General features: G+C 44.0%; 1 protein-coding gene across 10 annotated transcripts in view; it reads right to left on the reverse strand.

The window, feature by feature from the left end:
- Window positions 1-21,628, reverse strand: part of ZNF618 (zinc finger protein 618) — a 185,696-nt gene extending 164,068 nt beyond the window's left edge. For all 10 annotated transcript variants that reach the window (XM_066367361.1, XM_066367357.1, XM_066367356.1 and 7 more), the window contains exon 1: window positions 21,507-21,628. In XM_066367361.1, the coding sequence (XP_066223458.1) occupies window positions 21,507-21,539 (33 nt within the window). In that variant the 5' untranslated portion in view covers window positions 21,540-21,628. The remainder of the gene's footprint in view (window positions 1-21,506) is intronic.
- Window positions 21,629-26,678: the final 5,050 nt, after the last annotated feature.

Consider the following 26,678-nt stretch of genomic DNA (forward strand, 5'->3'; position numbering starts at 1 on the left):
CATCTGCAAAATCATTTTGCAAAGTTAAAACACTGTTCTGACCTGAGGCCAGGTTACCAAAGACTAAATTTGTGGGTTTTTTTCTTTAAATTTTTTAATTAAATTTATTGGGGTGACATTAATAAAATTATACAGATTTCAGGGGTATGATTCTATAACACATCATCTGTATACTGTACTGTGTGTTCACCACCCCAAGTCAAGTCTCCTCCTGTCACCACTTAACTATCCTTTACCTTTTTCTCTCTCCTCCCACCTCCTTTCCCTCTTGTAATTACCATATATTTACATTTCTTCCTGACTTCCCACCCCATCATCCCACAACTCTCTCTCTCTCTCTTTCTCTCTCTCCCTCTCACCTACCCTCACCTTGCTCTAATTAACTGCACATTCTAATGGGCCCACATAGAGGATAACCACATTTGGACAGAATTTTGTGATTCATCAGCTTTCAAAGAATTGAATTTACAATAAAATAGTATACTCAACACTAAAAATTCACTAATGGTAAGTTCATCTTTCTTTGATGATTCATCCTATTCATTGGCTCAGAATGCTACGTTCTATCCCTTTTCTCCCACTGACCAATCTTTACATCCTCAAATTTTATCTGTCCTTCAAAGACAAGTCCAAATGCCACTTCCTCCAGGAAGTTGCCCTGGATTCCCTTACCCTTCATCTTTCCCTCCACCAAACCCCTCTGGCAACCAGTGCTAGAGCACTGAACACTTTCCACAACACTTCATAGATGGCTGTATACAAAATCATATTGATTGAGCACCCTGGCAGCTCTCAAGGGTCTCACCCACAGTTGGAACAAATATTTAATAGATGGTTGGTGGATGGATACAGTCAGATGTGTTTAGAATCTCGGAAGAGTAAGGATTATCATCCAAAAATGGATTATCTGTATAAATGCAGACAAATGAGTAAAGAATTCTGGTAAATAATATAAAATTAAAAATAACTTATTGAAAAATTAGTATTTGTAAAAATAACTAATATGAGGAAAAACATGAAATGAACAGATCATTTTGGAGAGGTCTAGAATTATGGAGTCTTTTCCTTTTTCTATATATACTCTAGGTTTTCTCACTTAACAGGAACCCCGTTCACAATAATAAAGTCAATGAAACATTTTATAAAGGATTTACCAAATTTATTTTCCAAATCAACATAAGTACTCCCAAAAGAAACAGGATATATGGAAATATGTTAAAAGAGATGGCCAAAAGAGATGGCTTTAAAAATATCAGAATATATTATATAAGAAGATGTTCTTTTCAGTGTAGTTTTATAAGAAAATTATAAATAACATGAGTGTTAAATAAACTATGTTCTCTTCTGTGAATATTATGCAGTTTCAAAAAATGATAATTAGGAAGACAAAGAAATTAAGGATGGAAGGAAAAGGTAGGAGGTAAAACATCTAATATATCAAGATTCAAATAATAAAAGTCTGCTTATAAAATAACTAGAAGCAAATGCACCAAATTTTAATAGTGAATATAAGGGGCCAAAATTGATTTAGCATAATCTTTTTATTTCCTTACTTTCAAATTTCTCTGTAATATCATTAGGTTACCTTATTTAAAAATTAACTTATTAAAACAAATGTTAGCATACATCTAATTGCAGCCAGGGAATAATCCGTTTAATAAATTATGTTTTGCTTAAGCCATGATATTGCTTCCCATCCAATTCAACAAGCACATACTAGCCCCACCCTGTGCCAGGCACAATGGAGGCAGATGTTAAATATGGTCCCAAAAGGAAAATATCCAAGCAACCAATGAGACATAGAATATGGTTAAAGGAAGTCCATAGGCTTTGAAGTTGGACAGACCCAGGCTCCAAACTCCACTCTACCACTTCTCAGACTTGGGAAATGAGAGCACCAATTAGCTACCTAGAGGAAGTTACCTAACCTCACTGAATCTCAGTATCTGCATCTATACTGGCCCCCAGGCCATTCTGGGTAACAAGGAGTCTGTCCAGTGAAAGAGATCACCAGACAACTGCCCCAACCTGCTGAGCACCACTCATGGCAATTTACATGCAATTTGTATCTATTCTTAAGACACAATTCTAGAGTTAAAGTTTATTTTAAAGCGACCAAAATAAAAAGTTTTCTACCTGTACACCCAGAGAACACAGAGTCCAGAAGCAGACCTAAGAATATGGAAATTTAACATGAAATGAAGACAGCATTTCAAGGAGTTAAAGACAGATCATTCAATTATGGGTTGATCATTCAATTACAGCAGGTAGCTCACCATTTGGGAAAAAAAATTCACCCTGATCCTTATGTTCCTCCTCTAAAGCATATATATGCCAGATAGACAATTTAAATGTACGAAAGCAAGACCTCTCTAAAATCATAGAAGAAATAAGGATGAATATCTTTATAAATTCTTTGTTTTGTTCCCGGGTACTAAATGTTATAAACAACTCTATTATGAGTACTCAAAATACACTTCTCACAAGGTATACAGGCACAAGGGTTTCTTGAATGTGCAGTAGTCCCCCTAATCTGCAGTTTCACTTTTCAGTTTGTTACCCGCAGTCAACCACAGCCAAAAAAATTAAGTGGAAAATTCTAGAAATAAACAACTCAGAAGTTTTAAATTGCATGCCGTTCTGAGTAGTGTGATGAAATCTCAAGGGCCTACTCCTCCTCACTCAGGACGTGAATGTCTCCAGGCTTTATATACTACCAGCCCGTTAGTCACTTAGTAGCTAGCTATCTTGGTCACCAGAACAACTGTGTGTGGTATCGCGGTGCTTGTATTCACATTACCATTATTTTACTTAATATTAGTCCCAAAGCGCAAGGGTAGTGATGCTGGCAATTCGGATATGCCAAAGAGAAGCCATAAAGTGCGTCCTTTAAGTGAAAAGATACGTATGTATAGGGAAAACATAGTGTACATAGGCTTCAGTACTATTCCATGGTTTCAGGCATCCATTGGGGGTCTTGGAATGCATCCCCTGCAAATAAAGGACGACTACCGTATGCTCCTGGAACACACATTGTTGATTTGTTAGGCTACGTAAACGTCTAACTTTTTTCCTATCATCTTAACCATTTTAAGTGTACAATTCAGTAGTGCTAAGTGCAGCCACAGTGTTGTACAACACATCTCTAGAACTTTTTCGTCTTGTAGAACTTAAACTTTATACCCATTGAACAACATCCTCACCATTTCCCTGGTCCCCTGTCAACCATCATTCTACTTTCTGTTTCTGTGAGTTAAACTGCTTAGATACCGCATATGACTGGAATCATACATTATTTGTCTTTTTGTGACTGGCTTATTTCACTTAGCACAGTATCCTCAAGATTTATCCATCTCGTAGCATGGAAAAGGATTCTTCTTTTTCTAAGGTTGAATAAGTATTCCATTTTATATATAAACCACATTTTGTTTATCCATTCATTCATTAATAGACACATGAGTTACTTCTACCGCTTGGCTATTATGAATAATGCTGAAATGAATATGGGTGTACAAATATCTCTGAATTCTTTGGATATATACCCAGAAGTAGGATCACATGGGTGTACAAATATCTCTGAATTCTTTGGATATATACCCAGAAATAGGATCACCAGATCATATAGTAATTCTCTTTATTTTTTGAGGAACTGTTTTCCAGCCACACCAAACAGTACACAAGGGTTCTCATTTCTCCACATCCTCACCAATACTTACTTTGTTTTGTTTTCTTGATAGTGGCATTCCTAATGGGTGTGTGATATCTCACTGTGGTGTTAAATTTCATTTTTCTAATTATTAGTAATGTTGAGCATATATCTTCTTTGAGTAAATATCTATTCAAGTCCTTTGCTCTTTCTTAAAAAATATAGGGTTATTTTGTTGTTGTTGAGTTGTAGGAGTTCTTCATATATTATAAAAATTATCAGATACATGATTTGCATATATTTTTTCCCATTCTGTAGGGAGCCTTCTCACTAAAAATTCTTAAAGTGGGAAAGTCTTTTTAAGCCTAACACCAAAAAAATAGAGACAGACCCCAAAACACAAAAGTGTAAACATTTTATTTAACCACCATCAACCAAATAACATTAACAAAGTAAAAAAAAAAATAAACTCTAGTGGAAAATACTTGGAACCTAAACAACAAAGAGTCAATAACTATCAAAGTCAAAGACCATCAAGAAAAAGATAAAACAGCCCCAAAGAAAAAAAGGGTAAAATGCTGAAGTAGGCAATCACAAAGGAAGAAGTACAAGTGGCAAATAAAACATGCCAGCAGATGTCTGACCTCATTAGTTTGCCCACTGAAACATCAAAGATTAAAAAAATACTGTCAATACAAGGTGATGGGCACAATGGGTAAAATGAGCACTGGTGATGCCCAAGTAAAAATGTCATCTGTACCACCTGTAGAAAGTGACTGTTGTGTGATTCAGCACTCAGTCTTCTAAAGAATGATGCTAAGGAGGTTATCAGATAAGTGAGAAACATCATGTGTAAAAAGGTTAGAAATACCCACAATCCAACAGGACAATGAATTTTGGAACATGTACACATACATGGAAATACTATGTAGTCAGTAAAAAAAATGACAATCATACTGATGTAGAAAGATATCCATGAGTTTAAAAAGAAAAAAAGAAAGCAGGTTATAGATGAGCATGTAGCACAGGGGTCCCAAAACTGCGGCCCCCTGAGGTCATTTATCCGGCCCCCGCCGCACTTCCGGAAGGGGCACCTCTTTCATTGGTGGTCAGTGAGCGGAGCATAGTTCCCACTGAAATACTAGTCAGGCCTGACCTGTGGTGGCACAGTGGATAAAGCGTCGACCTGGAAATGCTGAGGTCACTGGTTCGAAACCCTGGGCTTGCCTGGTCAAGGCACATATGGGAGTTGATGCTTCCAGCTCCTCCCCACCTTCTCTCTCTGTCTCTCTCTCCTCTCTCTCCCTCTCTGTCTCTCTCTCTCCCTTTCTCTCTCCTCTCTAAAATGAATTTAAAAAAAATTAAAAAAAAATACTAGTCAGTTTGTTGATTTAAATTTACTTGTTCTTTATTTTAAATATTGTATTTGTCCCCGTTTTGTTTTTTTACTTTAAAATAAGATATGTGCAGTGTGCATAGGGATTTGTTCATAGTTTCTTTTTTATAGTCCAGCCCTCCAACGGTCTAAGGGACAGTGAACTGGCCCCCTAGGTAAAAAATTTGGAGGCCCTGGCCGGTTGGCTCAGCGGTAGAGCATTGGCCTGGCGTGCGGGGGACCCGGGTTCGATTCCCAGCCAGGGCACATAGGAGAAGCGCCCATTTGATTCTCCACCCCCACCCCCTCCTTCCTCTCTGTCTCTCTCTTCCCCTCCCGCAGCCAAGGCTCCATTGGAGCAAAAGATGGCCCGGGCGCTGGGGATGGCTCCTTGGCCTCTGCCCCAGGCGCTAGAGTGGCTCTGGTCGCGGCAGAGCGACGCCCCGGAGGGGCAGAGCATCGCCCCCTGGTGGGCAGAGCGTCGCCCCTGGTGGGCATGCTGGGTGGATCCCGGTCGGGCGCATGCGGGAGTCTGTCTGACTGTCTCTCCCCGTTTCCAGCTTCAGAAAAATACAAAAAAAAAAAAAAAATTTGGAGACCCCTGATGTAAAATATACTCACATTTGTATAAAACGGTAATCATATGTATTTAAAGGTCAAGAGAGATGACTTGACTTAATGTTCGCCGAAATGTGAACAATGGTTATCTCTGGGTGGTGGGATTTTGAGCGATTATTTTTAAAGAACTGTATTTTTCTGTATTGCTTGAAAGTGTTTTTTAATGAATGTATTATTTTTATAAATCAGGAAAGAAAAACTTATTTAAAAAAAGATGCAGAGAATCAACTCTTGGACAGCCATTTCAGAATAGAGATAGCTGCAGACAGTGTGGTCAGAAAGTCCTAAGTTCAAGTTCTGGCTCTGACACTAATAAACTGAATGATCTTGGGCAAGTTATTTAGTTTCTTTGTGTCCTGTAAAAACAAGGATGATGACGGCCCTGGCCGGTTGGCTCAGTGGTAGAGCATCGGCCTGGCGTGCAGAAGTCCCGGGTTCGATTCCCGGCCAGGGCACACAGGAGAAGCGCCCATCTGCTTCTCCACCCCTCCCCCTCTCCTTCCTCTCTGTCTCTCTTCCCCTCCTGCAGCCAAGGCTCTATTGGAGCAAAGATGGCCCGGGCGCTGGGGATGGCTCCATGGCCTCTGCCTCAGGCACTAGAGTGGCTCTGGTTGCAACAGAGCGATGCCCCGGATGGGCAGAGCATCGCCCCCTGGTGGGCGTGCTGGGTGAATCCCGGTTGGGCGTATGCGGGAGTCTGTCTGACTGCCTCACCGTTTCCAGCTTCAGAAAAATACAAAAAAAAAACAAAAACAAGGATGATGACAATTCTATGTTATGAAGTTATTTTGAAGATAAGGACACTAATACTGAGTAGGTTCTCAATAAATATGAGTCTCATCCTCCCATTTAAGCTCACTATTGAAAGAACTTACCTATACCTGGCATATATTAGGTACCCACAATGTGTCAGGTAATTGAATGGCCTAGATAGATAAACAGATCATCATAAGGAAGGATTGACATCTAAAGCAGGGGTCGGGAACCTTTTTGGCTGAGAGAGCCATGAACACCACATATTTTAAAATGTAATTCCGTGAGAGCCATACAATGACCCGTGTACATTATGCATTATCCAATAAAAACTTGGTTTTGTCCCGGAAGACAGCTGTGATTGGCTCCAGCCAACCGCAACCATGAACATGAGTGGTAGGAAATGAATGGATTGTAATACATGAGAATGTTTTATATTTTTAACATTATTTTTTTTATTAAAGATTTGTCTGCGAGCCAGACTCAGCCATCAAAGAACCACATCTGGCTCACAAGCCATAGGTTCTCGACCCCTGATCTAAAGGATGAAAAGATGAAATGGGTGAATGGGAGAGGGTAGAGAGAAGAATGGATAGGAGAATAGCTAGACAGACAGATTAATGGATAGACAAATGGTTTGACAGCCTGTAATTTCCCAAAGATGACCACATGAATACATATCCCATCCCACAAGTTCAATGGGATGTTGACACTGCTCCACAGAGAGCTGAATTTGTGTCTCTCCCCTGAACTTAGACACATCTTTGTAATTGCCTCAACCAACTGAGGTGGAAGCTATGTTGCATGGTTTTTAAGGCTAAGTCATGCTTGACTCTATATCTCTTAGGACATATGAACTTTGAAGTCTCAAGGCGCCAAGGTCAAGTATGAAGCCTCCATGCTTGAGAGAACACATAGATAAAGATGGATGGATGGATGGATGGATGGATGGATGGATGGATGGATGGGTGGATGGGTGGGTGGATGGATGGATGGATGGATGGATGGGTGGATGGGTGGATGGGTGGGTGGATGGATGGATGGATGGATGGATGGGTGGATGGGTGGATGGGTGGATGGATGGGTGGATGGGTGGATGGGTGGGTGGATGGATGGATGGATGGATGGATGGATGGATGGATGGATGGATGGGTGGATGGGTGGATGGGTGGGTGGATGGATGGATGGATGGATGGATGGGTGGATGGGTGGATGGACGCCCAAGAGCTTCGGCTCTTTAAGTCTTCCAAGCCCTAGCACCAAATATAGGAGTAGCGAAGACTTTAAGATGACCTACCAGCCCAAGACATTATAAAACCATAACCACAGAGAGACCCTAAACCAGACCAACCAACTGAGCTTTTCCCAAATTCCTGACCTGCAAAAACCATGAGCCAATAATTATTGTTATCTCAAGCCACTAAGTTTTGGGGTGATCTGGTACACAGCAATAACTATCTATATAATACAGATGGTGAGATGAGTGCATGTGGGTGGGGGGACGGATGGATGCTGAATGGATAACGTCTCTGTGAGAAGCCCTGGAAATCAGCAACATCCTGTGCTAATAAGAGGCCCTGTATACCTCTCTTGTCTATTCCAATAGCTTACCTTCCTATTCCAAGCCTTTTTCACCTCAACTATTTATCCACAGTACTTCTAAAAGCCTACTCTCCAAGATCCAAATGTGATTAACTGCCCTCCTGCCCCTGAACAAATTATCAGCACATGCTTTCTAAGATCACCTTGACCAAGACCTTTATTGTATAGTAGGAGATACTGAGGCCCCAAAAAAGGAAAAAGAAATCACCTTAGACAATAATTGAGTTAGGAGCAGGGCTCACACTACAGACACGGGTTATTCACGGGTTATTCTCCTCCAACAGCGTGTGGATTCCGGGAATCCTAAGTTTGAGTCCTGCCTCCACCAATCACAGCAGTCCCATCAGGGCAGCGAGCGATGCCACAGGCTGGGACGTGGCTGGGACGTGCCGGAGCTCTTGGCTCCAAGAATACCTTACATCTGTCTGGGCATAAATTTGCATTCTGAATCCAGGAGGCCCTGATTCCAAGTATGTCAAATGTAATTAATTACAGCAAACCTTCTGCAACTGTTTTCAAACGTGGTACTAAAGGCTCTGTGTGAAGGAAACACACAACTCGCTGGTCTGCGGAGACGCTGCTGGGAGCTGGGGAACGGGAGCCTGAGAGCCCAGAGCCAGGCCTCACAAGGTGGGGAGGGCAGCTTCCCATGTCACCGCGGTTCAGTCCAACCTCACGAGGGCATGGGCAGAGCATCTAAGGAACATGAGTTCAAGTCCCAGCCCGATTACCAACTCCACACCTGGGGCAAGTTACTTCACCTTCCTCAACTCTAAAATGGGAATGGTCATCTTAGAGTCTTCTCTACTCTCAGGTTGGGTGTCAGGGCTTGAAAGACTCAAAGGGCTATTTGTGAGTCTGGCTTTTGGTGACCATCTGAATGGGAATCCAACCGCCACTGATTAGCTGTGTAACCTTGGGCAATTCCTTTCACCTCTGAAACTCAGTGCCTTCATATTTAAAACAAACCAACCAACCCCTATTCTCCAGGGTGGTTGTATTAAATGAAAGAGGTGTTCAATGCTTTGCCCAGCGCCTGGCGCCTAATAAATACTCAGCAAATGGGTAATAATTAGGGTTCAAGGCAGGAAAATTCTATTTTGCAAAATTCAAGTGAGATAAAGAAGAATTCTAACCTTCAGCCTTTTGACAGAAAGCGTTCCTGATTAAAAAACAAAAATTTGTTAAGAGTGAATTTCTAACAAACAGCTCAAACTCCTTTGGAAACACTAAGAACAGGAGAACTGAGTTGTTAGAGACCTGTTGTTAGAGACCTGCGTTCAAGTCAGCTTTGCTGCTCCCCCTGGGGCTAGGCACCTGCTCCAGTCTCTGTACCAAACTGGAGGTCATGGCTGCTACGTGACCTGCCCACCCAACTAGCTCTGTCCTAGGGCAGTACGCCCTCTGGGTCTTCTAGAAGCCTAGCTTCTCAAATCATTACAGAGAACAGATACGACTTCACAAAACAATGGCTTTCAGGCCCCCCATGACCCAAAATTCACAGCCCCTAAAGTCACCTGGGTTTCTATGCCCTGCACTGTACTCTCCTTCGGGGGGGAAAAAAATAAAAAACAGTTAAAACCCAAAGACTTTGCAAACAACAGACTCTGGAATTTTCTGGCAAGCAGAGAAATTATTTGGGGTAAACTTTTAGATTTGTTTTTGTCTGCGCCTGTTAGACTTCCTTCCTTCCTAAGTGTTTAATTAATGTTGAGGGGAACAGGTAACAAAGTGAAAAATAGCTTACTCTCCTCCTCCCCAAATTAGTAATCTCAATCTCTCAAAATGAATATATATATATATATACACACACACATGCCTTCCTCCATCTCTCTGTCCTTTGCTTCTCCCCCTCTCTCTTTCTGTGTCTGTCTCTCTCATAAATTCCCATTACCCCTTCATCGTAATCACCTACTTATACTGATGCCTGCACCACTACATCACCTTCCTTCTCAATTCCAAACTGAGTCTCGCAGTCTGTCTAGTTACCTGATGGAGCCACTGTGTGTCTCTACAGCAGGGGTATCAACCTTTCTATACCTACTGCCCACTTTTGTATCTCTGTTAGTAGTAAAATTTTCTAACCGCCCACCGGTTCCACAGTAATGGTGATTTATAGAGTAGGGAAGTAACTTTACTTTATAAAATGTATAAAGCAGAGTTACAGCAAGTTAAAGCATATAATAATAATTACTTACCAAGTACTTTATGTCAGATTTTCGCTAAGTTTGGCAGAATAAATCTTTATAAAACAACTTACTATAGTTAAATCTATCTTTTTATTTATACTTTGGTTGCTCCGCTACCGCCCACCATGAAAGCTGGAACACCCACTAGTGGGCGGTAGGGACTAGGTTGACTACCACTGCTGTACAGGCTGGCTTACATCGGCAGTGTCCAAAAGAAATACAATACAAGCCACACAGGGAATTTCAAAGTTTCTAGTAGCCACCTTGTATACAAACATGTTAAACAGTGAAATTAACGTTAATAATGTATCTTATCCAATCTATAAAATGTTATTTCAACCTGCAATCGATATTTTTAAAATTATTACTGAGAACGTTTACAGTCTTTTTTTTCCTACTAAGTCTATTTTAAAAAAAAACCTATAAATTTGATATTTAAAACACATCCCAATTCAGGCTAAGCCCCAGTTCAACTACCCAAAAGCCACATGTGGCTAGCGGTTACCAGTGTGGATTGGCTGGTACAGGTTTCCATAATCCCTGTGTACCGTTTTTAGCTCTAGACCCCTCCCACCCAAAACGGAGACAAGCCTCACACAAATTCCACCTCCAGCCAGCAGCACCCCCAGGGAAACCTCTCTTCCCTGAGGCTTTATTGCAGGCCAGTTTCAGTTTTAGTTCAAACTAGTTTCACTTTCTGCTGTTCCAGCATACATTCCCAGAAAGACCCACATAAACACACTTAAATTTTTATAGTTATTTTTCCCAGTTGATAAAACTGCAAAAAAAAAAAAAAATTATTTCCAGCATCCAAAAATGTCTTGTATCTCTTCTCCCTGGGTATTTCAAGTGCCTTGGCTGGGTCCACTTGGCTTGCAAGACTCTGAAGCCCAAAATAAAACGAAACACAAATTCCCTGCAAAATTTCGCCCTATGAGAACTCCCACCGGCCAGTCCCCACCCTAGTGTTGGGGCTGCTAGGGATTTGTCTGACGGGAGGTTCAAAGCCGACAGGTAGGAATGGCTCAGCCTTCAGGCGGGCTGTCTAGGACAATAACATCCAGTACACTGGCCAAATTGGCTACTGACTTTGAATGTTACCAGCAAGCCAGGGGCTTGCCCGGGGTGGGGACACGCTAGCCTCAAGGGCACTCGTCCTCCTCCACTTTGCAGGAGTCATTTCCGCCCATGGGAGATATACCAGATTTCTTTTCTCCTGGGGTGCCCCCAGCCTAGGGTCACTTCCCCCCACCTCCACCCGCAGGACCAGGGCTGGCCCCTGGGAATCAAAGATATTCCATCCCTGACACAAAGCTCACTTCACTAGAAAGCAGGTTTTCCTGTATTTTCTATGGCAGACCAGAGAGCCAAGCACCACCTGACTCCGTCTATTCTCCTCAGCTTATACACGAAGTCTCCTTCTGCTTTGTCAGCCAAAATATTTATATCGTTTTTCTGTCGACTCAATACCATCCTCACCTCAGCCTCCCTCCTCTCCCTTCTGAGAAAGGAGCTGTCACCCAGGTTTCTCCAGTCCTCCACTGTTGATGACGTGTGCTGGAGTCCGACGGTGATGCCTGCAGGAAGCCTGGGAGGGGTGTATGAGTGGACGGCTCTCCCACTTCACACACAGAACAAACAAAGGCTGTGGCCCTGTCACACACATGATTGAAATGGGAGGAAGGCAGGAACTGATCAGAGAGGAGAACACATACCCTGTTAAAAGGTCTAAAAATCCCAAACTTTTTAAATCCTAGACCAGCAACTAGAACAAGATTAAGGGACCCGTTCGCCTTCGTCGGCACCCATCTGGGACTCCAGGTTTAAACAATTCACCCCACAGGACGCGAAATAATCAGCACTAGTTACCAAAATTAGCACCTGTTTAAAAAGAACACATATGGAGGGCTTCGGTGAAAAAAAGCATTTCCAAATATGCTATTTCATTATTCCATCCCATTTCCCAGATGTAGAAATTAAGATTCATCCATGGTCTTACAGTGTGTAGCAAACCCAGGTCATCCTCCAGGAACCCCAGGTCCTGCCTCGTCCCTCTGCCATGTCACCTGTACGACAGGAGTGAGCAAGGGACACTGCTGGACCCAGTGGCCCAGCCACCAGTATCTCTCCCCTTTGAAACCTGTTCACTCCAGGATCAGCCAAAGAAGCAGGTCAATCAGCCCTACTTTGATGACAACCCTGAGGGTATCTAATTATAACAGTCAGAAGCCTCTATTTCTCAAGACCAAATTAACTGTAATTCCTTTTGACACAATGTATGTGCCAATAGTAGGAAAAGCACTGGTTGAGGAGTTAAGAAATCTGAGGTTTGAAGTTCCACCGCTGCCTATTCACTGAGGTTTTGGACAAGTAACTCCACCTCAGTTCCATGCGTGCGTGCGTGCGTGCGTGTGTGTGTGCGTATCTAAATCAAAAACAACAAATCGGCTTTATGCCCCATGCTAACCCCAAGTGACTGGTAACATACTAAAAAGGACTCTGAGACCACTGGCTAGACTCAATGGAAGAAACTGGCATAACAGATTAGCAATGTCTGCCACAGGCTTGGCAGTGGGAAGCGGTGGCATATATGTTACTCATGTATCATTCCTGGATTAGATGGTGTACAAATAACATATTCTAAGTGAAAAGCACTTTGCCCTTTACAAAGTTTTTTCTCCACATTTCTCACTACTTTTCACAAGAATCCTGTGCCACACCAATCATCATCATCATCATCATCATCGTCCCTACTTTACAGACAGGGAGAACAGTGTGCAGAGAAATGAAGTACTTCAGTAAAGATCACCAACGATAAATAGTGGAGCAGAGGAAGGAGCCAAGCCTTGTTGTCCCTGGAACGTCAACCTGTTCATTACACCCTTGGAAATGTCAGACTGGTGCTCTGCGGCTGGCAGGACAGTTCATGCATGTGCCTGTACAGAAAGGCCACTGTTTACAAAGCATCCCCACCTCCCTCCCACTGGCTACGTACATCTTTAAGAGAAGCAAAGCTACGAAAGGAAAGGGGTGCTAACTCAGAGTTCCAGAAGCTTCTTCTCAAGATGAAGTCCTGCCTCACTGTACAGGTGGAGAAGCCACACCTACAGATAAGTGAGGATAAAAAAGTAAAAACGCAGGCCCTGACCGGATAGCTCAGTGGCTTAAGAGTGTTGTCTTGGCCCGACCAGATGGTGGCACAGTGGATAGAGCGTCAGACAGGGACACGGAGGACCCGGGTTCGAGACCCCGAGGTTACCAGCTTGAGCGCGGGCTCATCTGGTTTGAACAAGGCTCACCAGCTTGAGCCCAAGGTCGCTGGCTCGAGCAAGGGGTCATCCAGTCTGCTGTAGCCCACCGGTCATGGCACCTGAGAAAGTAATCAATGAACAACTAAGGTGCCACAACGAAGAACTGATGCTTCTCATCTCTTTCCCTTCCTGTCTGTCTGTCACTATCTGCCCTCTCTCTGTCTCTCTCTGTCTCTGTCTCACACACACACACACAAAAAAAAAAGCATTGTCCTGAAACAACAAGGTTGCAGGCAGGTTCAATCCCTAGTCAGAGCACACACAGGGGAAGCAATCAATGGGTGCAGGACTGAATAGAACAACAAATGAATGCGTCCCTTCCCCCTCCCCTCTCCCCCTTTCCCTCTCTGTCTCACTAAAAATAAAAAAGAAATTAAGCCCTGGCTGAACAGCTCAGTCAGAGCATCATCCCAGAGCAGGGAGTCGCCAGTTCGATTCCCCAGTCAGGGCACACACAGGAGCAGCTCCAGGTTTCTCTCTCCCTGTCTCTCTCAAAAACAAACAAAATTAAAAGATTTTGTAACTGCTTTTTGGAAAGAAAAAAAAATGAGAGGGACAAACTGTGTGTTATAACAGAACACATCTACTGTAATACACATCACAATTTCAGAAATAGGAAAATATGGGAATATGACCATTGAGGAAATATGGTCTAACTCACACTGCGATCCTGTGCTCACTTGCTGAGCTGACCCACACATAAAGTGTTCAAAATTGGCAGTTTTATAAAACTTACCCCAAAAAAAGATTAAGTAAATAAACAGAATGTTCCCAGTTTTCTCCCATAAATTTTCCTGCATCTTTGACATCTGCAAACCAGAAGCCAAGCAAAGACGGGGTCTAGTTGAACATCAAATCACACAGCTACTTTACATGGAAGGGACCTATGTGTCCAGGGGTCTGCAAACAGCCCCCTAATGTCCAGCTCCTGGGCCTGTGGCCAAGAAGGCCAGCACCTGGAGCAAACATGGGGTACTGCTGAGCCCCTTCCACCTCAAGGCTGCCCATTTCCACCTCCTTAGAAATACTGTCCTATTCACCATACCTGCAAATCAGCCGTCTGGATGGTGACCCTGGGTGGTCCCCAAACCATTTTAAAGAAATAGTTCCTACAACAAAGTGAAGGGGGTGGGAACTTTGAAAACATTCCCCAAGACAGGTTAAGTCAAAGAAGCATTATTCCCATCCGACAACTCGCGTGCATGACCAGTCCAAGGGAGCCTTGGCCTCAGGGCTGGCTCTGAGAAAAGGTGCCACTGCTCTCTAATCAAACACTGGTTGTGACCAAATGGCCACACCCAAAATGGTCACCTCCTTATTCTTCCCTGGACTCAAATCCTACTGAGCTTTTTCCAAAATTCAAATTAAGTCATCAAATATTCATTGAGCTGCTGCTCTGTGCCAGACCCTAGAATGAATAACCCATGATCTCTGCCCTCAAGCAACTCACAAGCTGGCTGGAGAAACAAATGCAACCAACCCACTCTCATGTGTCGGCCCAGAGCATCTGGGAAGTACCGCGAAGTGGGGAGAGATGAACTCTGCCTGGGAGGCTCAGGAGGGCTCCACAGAAGAGGACGTGCAGGTGGTCTGCAGGGGGTCTGGTTTCTCATGGAGCAAAGATGAATGAGGGAAAGGGCACTAGAGACAGCAGAGCCCAGCGTGAGCAGAAGCTCAAAGGTACACAGTTCACCAGGATTAAGATTTATCACTTTTAAACACTGTCACAGGATTTGAAACAAACCCAGACCTATTCAGAGGAGCTAGAGCATCCCTGGAATGAACACATTGAGAACACCTTCGACAAGAAAGATGTATAAGGCCCAGGAGATGTCTCATCCTAGTCTGTCTTAAAGCCAACAACCAAAAAAAGTACCATTTCTGTTGTTACCTAATTTGCCCATTGAAGATAAGCCACCGAGTATTATTTTGGGGACTTCTTATTGGGACTCAATCTCCCCAAATGGAGATCCATTGGCTCCTGAGTCAAGAGATAACAAACCCTCGAAACACCAGTTTCAAAGGACGAGCTGGGTACTTTCACATGTGCTGCTTTATTTAACTGTAAAACAACCCTTCAAGGTCAAGATTACTTCCCCCCTTTCTCCAGATGCAGAAGCTGTGGTTCCAAAACCAGAAGTGACTTTCCCAGAGCAATACAAAGCTAGCCATGCAATGAGGTTGGATTTCAAACTCTCGTCTGGTTGACCTCAAATCCAGCTCTCCATTTCACCAACTGCGTGGATGTCAGAAAATTTCTATGCCCCTGACGTAAGGCCTTTCCCAGGGGGAATTTCCTGGTGGTTCCATGTTCAGTTCAGAAATGAATTTTCCTGACAGACCACCTTTGCCCCCTCTCCTCCGTCCCCTCAAGCCACAACCCTAGTCTTCCCCACCCACTGTCTTCTTACATCTTCACCCTTTCCAACCACACTTTATTTAATACCTACCTCCTACAACTGCCTCCGGCACTTTTCAACTTCAATGGCACACATGCTGGAGTTGCTAGCCATCATTTGTCACTTTTAACTACAGCATTCTGGCCTAACCCTGGCAGAAGACTGCTTTGGGACAAATAAAAGGGAGGTGTGGACCACTTTCACCAGAAGAGGCTAAATGGATGGAACTCATCACTGCTATCAGCTGAAATGCCTCCAAGCAGATAGAGCTCAGGAAGGAAGTCCCACCAACAAAGCCAAGAGCTTTGAAAGATGTGTCACTGACTTTCTGAGGACATCCCAGTAACAACTAGATAGAATACTACTTCGTGCTGTTCAATACAGAAGTCACTAGCCACATGTGGCTGTGGCTGCTAAGCAGGTGGCATGGGGCTAATCAGAAAAGACTTAACATGCTCCCCCCAAAAGAATATAAAATATCACATTAATAATTTTTATATTAATGACATATTGAAATGATGGTATTATGGGCATATTGGGTTAAATAAACTATATTATTAAAATTAATCTCAGCTGTTTCTTTTTTACTTTTTTTTTTTAAAGGATTACTAGAAAATTTAAAACCACTCATGTGGCTCACATTTGCGGCTCAAATCTGATTTCTATTGGACAGCAGTGGTCTGACACATTTAAAGATGAAGAGAAACTAATTCCGGAGTGTTTAGGAAGTGCACACACACAAAAATAGAGACTCACACAGAGTCTGATTAAAATTTAAATACAGCACCATGAACTCTCTACCTCCAGAAAAATTCCTCTGGCAATTTGAAGAAAAATGAGAAATAAAAGTAACTGTGACAGCTCTCCTTCCCAGCAAGACAGGGATTCCAAATACTCCAAATGTCCTTTCTAGCAAGAAAACCTGGCAAAGGTGTGGCCTTCACGCCAGCACCTGTCCTCCAGGTCTCATCCAAGGCCAACAAGCGGAGGTGCAAGCCAGCCCACCAGGCAGCTGAGACTTCTTCACAGGTGGCCCTTAAGGCCGGCTCAACCCGAGGACAAGCCTGCGGCACGGGGCACCTATGCCACGGGGTGCATGTAAAAGTCAGCTAGGATAATAAACGAGAAAATAAGGCATAAGCAGTCAAGTGCAAACGCAGTGCATCATGGCGGATCATGGAGCCCAGAACCTTTCAAACTCTTTATAACCATGACTCACAGCAGCAATCCCATTTCTTATCATGCACATTCATCAGCAAATATAAATAAAACAAAAGTTTCATGAGGCAACACTTAGCTTCCATACTGCGCGATGCCTCTGCTGTTTTGTGTTTGCCTGTATTCTATTCTATTTTTTCAGGCTGATTATGATCCACAAAACTGATTTTCCAACCCACTAACGGGTCATGAAGTAGCCTAGCCAGAGCATGGTAAATGAGAGGTGCACTCCCCACTCTGTGGTAGGAATTGAGCCCCTCTCTCCAGAATATGGGTGCGGATGTGATCCCAGAATCCTTCTCAACACAGTGATCTGGGTGGCTACAGCCAATCGCTTGGGAGTCAGAACCAGAGATGAATCCTATTGATTATTACCGTTGTTCTGATCCCAAGCTCTCATTTTACAAGTGCGAAAACTGAGGCTCAGAAGGAAAAAGGGATTTGTCCAAGGTCATACAGCATGACTGTGGAAAAGGTAGGACTCCTGTGAACGCACACATCTACTTTTCACTTGACATCAGCGGGGAGGAGACACAACTGATGCGCAACATTACAAGAACATGGAAAAAATTCAAATTTCACCATGATCATGAAAAAGTCAGCTAGCTTATACACCCAGTAGAACACAGCAAGGAAGTTCTTATCACCCTCACCAAGGAGAAGACATGAGTGTTCTGAGGTCAGAGGAAGCAGCAGGTCAAGAGCTGAGTCAAAAGTGGGGGGGGGAGCACGGGACTGTATCTGACAATGGAGGAGTTTTTAAACTCTGTGTCTCAAACGAAACAAACCATTGGCTGTTTATTTTCTAGGACCAGGGAGGGGTCAGCCTTCCACCAACCAGCCATCTTTGTTGCTTTCCTTCTGCAAAAGCAAGAGGCCTTGTTCAAGTTCACCACTGTGCAGGGCTAAAGTATAAGCAAACCCTGTTTCCTTGCTTGGTCCAAAGTCAAGCCATAAAGCAGGCCCTTGAAATTTCAAACCTTATTAGAGAAAAAAAAAAATTCCTTAGGCAGAAAAGCAAAACATTAAGTAATAAGAGTCTCCACTGTGAATTTGAGTATAAATGATATTTCACCAAAATAACTCAGCCCATCATCAAATTACCACCCCTCAAGTCCAATTTGCCAGATTTTTTTGCCCAATATTATAAGAAAGCGTGGTGAGCTAATAAAAATTAGCTCATGTATCCATTTCTGGTCACACTTCCATCTAAAATAGGAGGTAAGAGAGGCAAGGCCCATGGCAGATCTCAATCTTGAGAGATGCCAACAGAAACAAAAGAAAACTGACCCCACCTCCCTCCAACAGTACCATTATGCACTTCTATTTCCTCCACAACAAACATGATCAGAATAAACAATTTGTTTGTTTGTTTTTTAAGGGAAAAACAGGTCTAAAAAAACAAATAATTTTCAATTTCTAGCCCAGAGTTCCCTTTAAAACATAAGACAACAAAACAAAATTTCAGCAGAATGGAATGAAGGAATCCGAGTTGTGTGTCAGGAGAGCCAGGACACACACAAAGGGACGTGCTGCAATTTATTTTTATTCCTTGCACCAGAAATAACCTGTTATCAACCATCCTGACTTCTTCTCAGATGCCTGGTAGGGGTGCCCACCTACCCTCCCCGGCCCAGGGCACAGCTTTCCTCTATCTCTTGCTAAACTCAGGCCTACTATTTCATGAGGCCACCAGAGCCCTTGGAAATTATAAATTCTTTGACCGTCCTAGACATCGGCCTAAATAATTCAACAGAAAAAAAAAATTTTTTTAATTATGCTACTTAAAAAAAAAAAAAAAAAAAAAAAAAAAGCTTATTCCAAATATGTCAGAATGTGGCCAGTCAGCCCTGAAGGATTTTGTTACTAAAAAAAATAAAATCTCCCAAATGCAATGGCGATGATGGGAAATGTCAAACCTCTGCCACTATCAAATATATTTCACAGAATTCGTATCCCTTTAGAAATATGAATTTCTACAAAACAGGTTGGGAATCCATGGACTGAAGCTACCATTTCTTCCCAGACCAGCTGGTGGCTGGTGAAAGTAACACAGAGAATCCTGTTCTAGCCCTGTGTGACCCAAGGTCATGCCCTGCAATGCTGACAATATTCCTCTCTTTTGGAAAGAAAAATTAAAACTTTTTTTTTTTTTTTTGGGGGGGGGGGTGTTTTGGTTCCAAAATTCCCATCAAGTTCATTACAAATCACCATTCAGCTCTGGGTGGGTATCTTAAATTTATCTGTTAAATTTTAATTTGGTCAATATTTGTCTTCTAAAAAAAAATTTTTTTTTTTTTGTTTCACCTTCATCTGATTCATTTTAAGACCAAAAAATACATCAAATGCTGTTTGCACATGTGTTTTCCTGTTCCAAAAGCAAGTATCTTTGGGTTTGGCTTTTGTTTGTATTTTGACTTTTTCTTCCTTCAAACATAAAATTAAATTTTGATGCTAGAATCAGCTGAATTGGTATTTTAACCCATTTTTTTTCCCAGCAAAGTAAGTGTTCCACTAAAGAAGGTAGATAAGAATTAGAATTTTCATCTCCTCTCTTGTCTTTCCCTCTCTATCTTTCCTTCTTGTTAAATCAGTAAAATTTGTGCTTTTTTTAAAAAAAAAAATCAAACACCCCAAAATGATCAAAGCTAATGGATTTTTCTTCCCCTTTGAAAGTAATCAAATTTGTGAGGGAAAAAAATACCGAATTGTTAACACTTACCAAGCCCACATCACAATCAAAGAGGCCTGAAACCAATCTATATATTTTTTAAATAATAAATTTTTCAAATTGGAAGAGTGAGCAAGCAGAGAAGGAAAAATTTTCTTCCTCCAAGAATTCCTCAACCCTTGTCTTTATCAACTGATTCAGTTGCATGTCATAAAAAATGAGCTTCTGTGAATCCACTGTTAGTTTTTTCATAATAATGTTAATTATGCATATCTTATTTTAATGGCGGTCTCTCCTACAAATCTGTGGGCTACTCAATTTGTATAATGTAATGAATTTACATTTTTTCCACTAAATGTAGCTCAAAAAAGGTTTCTGACATTTTCTGAATAAAACAACAACAACAAAAAAGAAATGTCCAGACCTTTCAGAAAACAAAATAAAAAAACAGTCTTAATTATTCCAGCAAAACACAACAAAATAACACAAAACCAACAAACGCAGGGGGAAAAAAGAGGATTTCACTCTAACTTTTCCAGTTTCTGTTTTTCTTTAGAACCTTGGGATTTAAATGCAATAAAATGTAAATACAAAATTAAAAATAAAAACAACCTACAATTTCTGGGTGTGTCCAAAGCCAACATTTTAGGGACTATTTTCTCCTGTAAATCCTTCCTTCTTGGAAATAGAAAAACTTAAACATTGTCAAATGGTGAAATTAGTCTTTTTTGCCCGCTTAACTAACTAAGTTCCAAATTACAATGAAGTACAATTTCTAATTGCTTCATAATGCCAATTTCTCCCAGTTTTCCCTAAACTCAACCATTTCCCTCCTTTTCTCATTCCAATTAGTTTTTTTCTCAAACTAAAATGAGTTGAACAGCCAAACTGACTTCAGTTTCAGGAAGCTTTTTGCTTTCATCCTTTCAAAAACCGAATTCATTCAAATTCCAGCTTAATTTTCATTTACATATTATCTGGATTTGGCTTCAGAAATAAAAATTGTCTTCATGCTCCTGGAAAGATCAAAGTAAAAATTTTCACCCCCAAAAAGGAAAAAAAAGAATCCCTTTACCCTCCACTACCTTATAGTGCAAACTTTTGAAAAAATAAGAAATAAAAAATATTTCTTTTCAATTTTAATTTCTTTTTTTATTTACAAAATAGTATCCTCTAGGTGGCGTCGTTTTAATGGGAAAAAACTACCGTTTGAAGAAAAATTAGAAAAAAAAAATGAGAAAGGGAAATATGGCCTAAAAAAATAAAAGATTATTGCAAAAATGGGGGGCCAGGGAGGAAAGATCTCCCGGGGGGTCATCAGGATCCCAGAGCGCCGAGATGGTCAGGGGGAAATTGCAAATTTGGAGGGGAGGGGGGAGAGCTGGAAGGGGTTGCATTTTTGCAAAATGTGAATTGTCCAAACTGAAATGGCTGCTCTGTTCTCTCACCGCTTTGTTTTCTGGGCTCCGGTCCGAGCCTGGGGCCGGAGAGGGCGCCGAGTGGGGGTCCGAAAAGACCCCATCGTCTCCCCCACCCTCCTCGCACCCCGCGGCACCCGGGGGGGCTATCTAGACCCCGACCCTCCTGTTTGCGCCCACAAAAAGCCCGCAAACGTGCCCTGGCACTTTGCATTTTGCAAATCTTGCAATGAAGTGGCGCAGCGCCCCGGGCCCCGGCCCCCCGGGGTCCCCCGCGCGGTGCATGCCCCCGGCCCCCCGTCGTACCTGCGGAGCCGCCGCGCCGCCCGGCTGGTTCATGGGTCCGTGCGGGAGGAGGCGGCCCCGGCGCGTCCTGCTCCTCCCGGGCCGGGCTGCTGGTGCGCGCACAATGCCGCCGCCGCCGCCGCCGCCGCCGCCGCTCCCTCCTCCGCCCGCCCCGCTCAGGCCGGGGGGGCGGGGGCGCTGGGGGCGCGCGGGGGGGGGCGCCCGGCCCTCGCCCCCACCCCCGGCCCGCACCAGCTGCCGCCGCCGCCGCCGCCGCCGCCGAGCCACCCCTCGTGGGGCCGCCGCCGCCCCCCGCCGCCCTGCCCGCCCCCGGGCCGGCCTCGCAGCGCGGCCCGCGAGCTCCGGGCCTCGGCCTCGGCCTCCGCGCCGCCGGCCTCCGCACCGCACACAAAGCCGGCCGGCCCCCGGGCGCGCCGCTCCAGCCCGCCTGCCAGCCCTGGGGCCGCGGCGCACCCGCCCCCCAAACTTTCCCGCGCCGCGCCCTGCCCTCCCCGCGCCCCCAGTGCCCGCCCCCCAGCGCCCTACTGCCCTCCCCCGCTCTCCAGACCCTCGGAAAGGTCATTTTCACGTTGGAAAAAAAGTTTGGGGAGCTGCCTCTCAGTGGAACACAAAGGGTTAATGGGAACTCTTCTGCTCCCCCCCCACCCCCAAAAAAATCAGATTGATTTTTTAAATAAAGTTTGAAGAGCTGGCTTTATGGAATAATCGGAAGGCTCGATGAAGATATTCCTATTGCCCCTGCCACCCCTCCAAAGACATCTAACGTCATTTAAAAATAAAAGTTTGAAAAGCTGGCCCTATGTCAGACAAGAGGGGTTAAGGGGACTCTTTCTAGCCCCCCGAATCAGATTGATTTTAAAAATAAATATTTGAGGGACTGCTCTATAATTATATGAAATGCTGGGTGAACAGAATTTCTACCTACTCCAATCAAAAAAAAAATTAAGAACATTTATTTTAAAAATAAAAGTTTAAAGAAAGGGCAGCCCTATATAAGACAAGAGGGGTTAAGGTTAACTGGGATTCACCTCCTCTCATATCCCCTAATCAAGTTCATTTTAGAAAGAAAAACTTGAGAAACTTCCTATGTGAAATAAAGATGAACAAGAATGTTTCCATCCAACATTCTAAATAATCAGACTTTTTTTATTTTATTTGAGGAACTGCCTCCTTGTGACTTGGGAAGTTTTAAGGGGGATTTTTTTCTTTATTAGCCCTCCTCATCACCCCTCCCCCCAAAATCAATTAAAAAAAAAAAGAAAACTAGGCGTGAAGGCCCTGCCCCTAAAGAGACAAGAGGGATTACTGGGTCCATCCTACATCTCCTATGATTGATTTTTAGAATAAAAATTTGAAGAACTGCTCATATAGGAGATGAAAGAAATCTTTCTTTGCTCCTCCCCAAGAGAAAAATAAAAGGGTAGTCTCTTTTTTTTTTTAATAAAAGCATAGGAAATTAAACGGGTTTCTTTTCACTGCCCCCACCTTAAAGAAAATTTTGTTAAGTTTAAAGAGCTGTATGAATATGAGAATAAAAGGGTTACAGAAGTTTTTTCTCTGCACTCCCCAGAAAGGTTATTATTGTTTAAATGTCAGAAAACTGCGGGGCAGTAGAGAAGACACTTCCTCTCCCTGAAGAATGAAAGTGTGGGAACGTAGTGGTCCATAGGAGGCATAGAATTAAGAGACACATTGTTACCAGGACCAAACTCCCCCACTGCACATAAGAGGGTAATAGGGATATTCTAACTGCCCCTAGGGATATTCTAACTGCCCCCCCACAAAAAAAAGTTGGAGAGTCATTAAAAATAAAAAGTGTCTATTTCCCTCCCTGCCAGCCTGACAAGTATCTTCCTGGCAGAGGCTTGGCAGGCTTTGCCAAAACTGGTGTCAGGCAGGAACCAAGGAGAACAGGGCAGCCTACAGAGTTTGGCAGAGTTGTGCCTCCATGAGCCCTGGGCATACGTGCTGGCCAGGCAGCCCACTGCCTGCCTGCCCCTCTCCACCAGGTGGCTGAGGCCATGTTGCCCGGACAGATGACCAGCTTTGAAGTCTCTGGCTCCTCCCCTCTGTGAAGGTTTCTGGACACCTTTCTCAAGGACAAGCTCTCTCCTCTGTCTAGTGAAGCTACCCCCTGACCTCAGGCCCTGGAATAGAAACTGGACCCCAAATAACATTGCATCTCAGTCACCAGACTCAGAGCTATAGAGTTGTCAAGGGGTGGAAAGCCTACAACTGAGAGTCAGGAAAACATGAGGCAATTAATATTTATTGAGCATTTACTATGTGCCCAGCACTTTATGTGTAGTAGGGCAGACACCTCATAGCACAGAGGACTGCTGGAAGCAAGCAGCCCTTCTCAAACTTGAGCGATCCTCAGAATCACAGGGAGGACCTGTGCAAAGACAGGTTGTTGGGCCCCACCCAGAATTTGCATTTCTAACAAGTTCCCAGATGACGCTTAATAAAGCTGCTGGTCTAAGGACTGCATTTTAAACCATTGCAATACAGCAAAATGTGCAGGTGCAGAGAAAGAGGAAGGGCCCAATGCAGCCTATGGGGTCAGCAAAGATTCCAGGAAGAATAATGCCCTGCTGGAAGGTTGAGTGGAAATACCCTTCCTGTCAGGATCTTAATCATATGGCAGGGCTCTCTGGATCAGGTATTCTTTTCTTTTTTTTAAATTAATTAATTAGTTTGTGACAGGTAGAGAGTCAGACAGAGGGACAGATAGGGACAGACAGACAGGAAGGGAGAGAGATGAGAATCATCAATTCTTCGTTGCAACACCTTAGTTGTTTATTGATTGTTTCCTCATATATGCCTTGATGGGGGGGGGGGGGGGCTACAGCAGACCGAGTGACTCCTTGCTCAAGCCAGCGATCTTGGGCTCAAGCTGGTGAGTCTTGTTCAAACCAGTTGAGCCTGCGCTCAAGCTGGCAACCTTGGGGTCTCGAATCTGGGTCCTCCGCATCCCAGTCCGACGCTCTATCCACTGTGCCACCTCCTGGTCAGTCTGGATCAGGTATTCTTAAGTAGAGACCTTGATTAGGTTTGGGGACCCCTGAACTAAGCAGTTTCATGCCTTAAGCAAACTTATGTCTATATGTACATTTTTGGGAGAAAATCTATGGCATTCACGATTTTCTCAGACGGTTCACCGTCTGAGAATGACACCAACCTGGAATGACCTGCAGCCTGCTTCCAGGCACCTCTGGCCTGGAAAACGCTCATGGGTCCTTTTCAGCCTTCTCTTTCTGGAATCACAGCAAGCCCTTTCTGTTTCTCTACCACCCACGAGCCACAGGGCCTGGGCCTGTCAGCTCATCCCCACAGAGAGCCCAGAGTGCACTCAACACCACTATGGACAGGCATGTCCTCCACAGGGGTCTCAGCCCTGGAGCATCTGTTCCTTTACTCTGTCTCATCTGGGCCATGAAAGGGATACTGAGGGGACAAGGGCTGAGCTTGCTATCTTCCTGACAAAACCCAGTTTCCAAATGAATGCACACATTTCCCAAACCATAGTGGAAACTGCAGCCAACCAGAGCTGCGATTCATCCCTCTTCGGGAGGTAAACTAAGCTAAGGGTTAACTAGGCGGGGGAAAGACAGAGAGAGGAGCCCAAGTATTTAGTGGGAGCCCAAGGGCTAGACCAGCCTGCTCAATGACAGAACAGAGGCCCCATATCACAGGGGCAGTATGACCACTGGTCAGAGCTGCCGAGAGCAAACACATTAGGTGGAAACACAGTCCAGTAGGGACCTCGAAGGGCTTACCATTCTCTAAAGGTCCATGGTTTCATTGGACATACCTACATGTATCAAATTCTGGAAACTCCTGACCCCTGCCATGCTCAGCCCACTACCGCTGGAACCAGCACTGCTGCATTAACACCTTAAATACGACTTAAGTTTTAAGAGCCCGTCTACTGCCTGGGTTCTAATCTTGGCTCTGGCCCTCGCATGCTACGTGCTCCTGAGCAGACAATTCAACCTCCCCTTGCCTCCGTTTCCTCATCTTTCACATGGTGCTGACAACAGTGTCTCTCCCCTGGGGACGCTCCGAGGATGAAACGAGATAACACGTGTAAAGCTCTCAGAAAGTGCCTGGCATAAAGAAAGCACTCCATACATGTCAGCATGGATTGGAAACATAGAGACTATGTATCCCGTCTCTACCTCTGACAAGCTGTGTGACCCTGGGCTTGTGGCTTAATCTCTGAGCCTAGTTCCTGATTCTGTGAAATAAGGATCCTAAAACCTACCCATCTTATCAACGCTTTTTAAGTTGTAACCAGTAGTAACAAAGTCATGCTGAGCTGAAAGAAAGAATAAGAAGAAGGAGGAAGAAAGAGAAGGAAGGAGGGGAAAGAGAAGGAAGGAGGTGTTATTAAATTAGGAGGTGGCTCATGGTATCCAAGGAAATGAAGCGAGACCTCAAGAGGATCGGGAGCTCAGAACTAGAAAATCATCAGGAAGTGGGCTTGCTCGTCATCACCCCGGGCCATATATTTCTTGATGTCTCAGCCCTAATTCATTGTCTCTGTCTCTTTCTCCCTCCTTCCCTTCCTCCCTGCCTCTCTCGGGTGGGCACTCTCTGCTCCCTGAGGGTCACAGTCCAAATGGCCACTCCACCCTCCCCTTGGTGCTAACATGTGCTGCCCAGTGTCTCAGTGTTCCAATCCAGATCCTCAGGACAGAGACTGTAATTAACCAAGCTTGGCTCAGGTGCCACCAGAGCCAAAAGGAGCAGGGTCACCTAACACACAAAGACTTCTGAGACCCACTCCAAGGGAAGGAGGTGCGGTAGACTGGGCAGACCCCTCCAATGTTGAACGACAGGGAGGTCTGAGAGGGTTTGCTGAGCTCAGGGTTGTAGGGGTACCAGGCTTAGGGCCTGCCGCACAGATACACTCAAAAGGTATCTTTCCTCCTGCTGGAGTCTGGAGACATTTAGGTAACCAGCGTCTGAGGGTAGTGACATTTTGTTGAATGAGGGAGGGAAGTCGATGTGAGGCTCATGTCACAGACAGTGAAGGAAACAAAGAGATAAGGGTTGCTCAGTAAGTGGCCTTTGGGTCCCAAAGAAAACTTGGGGCTTGGCTAAAACCTTGTGGGTATATCTTGGTGGAGAAGATATCTTTGGGGTGAAGCAATATGATGTAAGGGG

This window comes from Saccopteryx leptura, chromosome 2 (genome assembly GCF_036850995.1).
Source record: "Saccopteryx leptura isolate mSacLep1 chromosome 2, mSacLep1_pri_phased_curated, whole genome shotgun sequence".
Taxonomy (NCBI): Eukaryota; Metazoa; Chordata; class Mammalia; order Chiroptera; family Emballonuridae; genus Saccopteryx; species Saccopteryx leptura.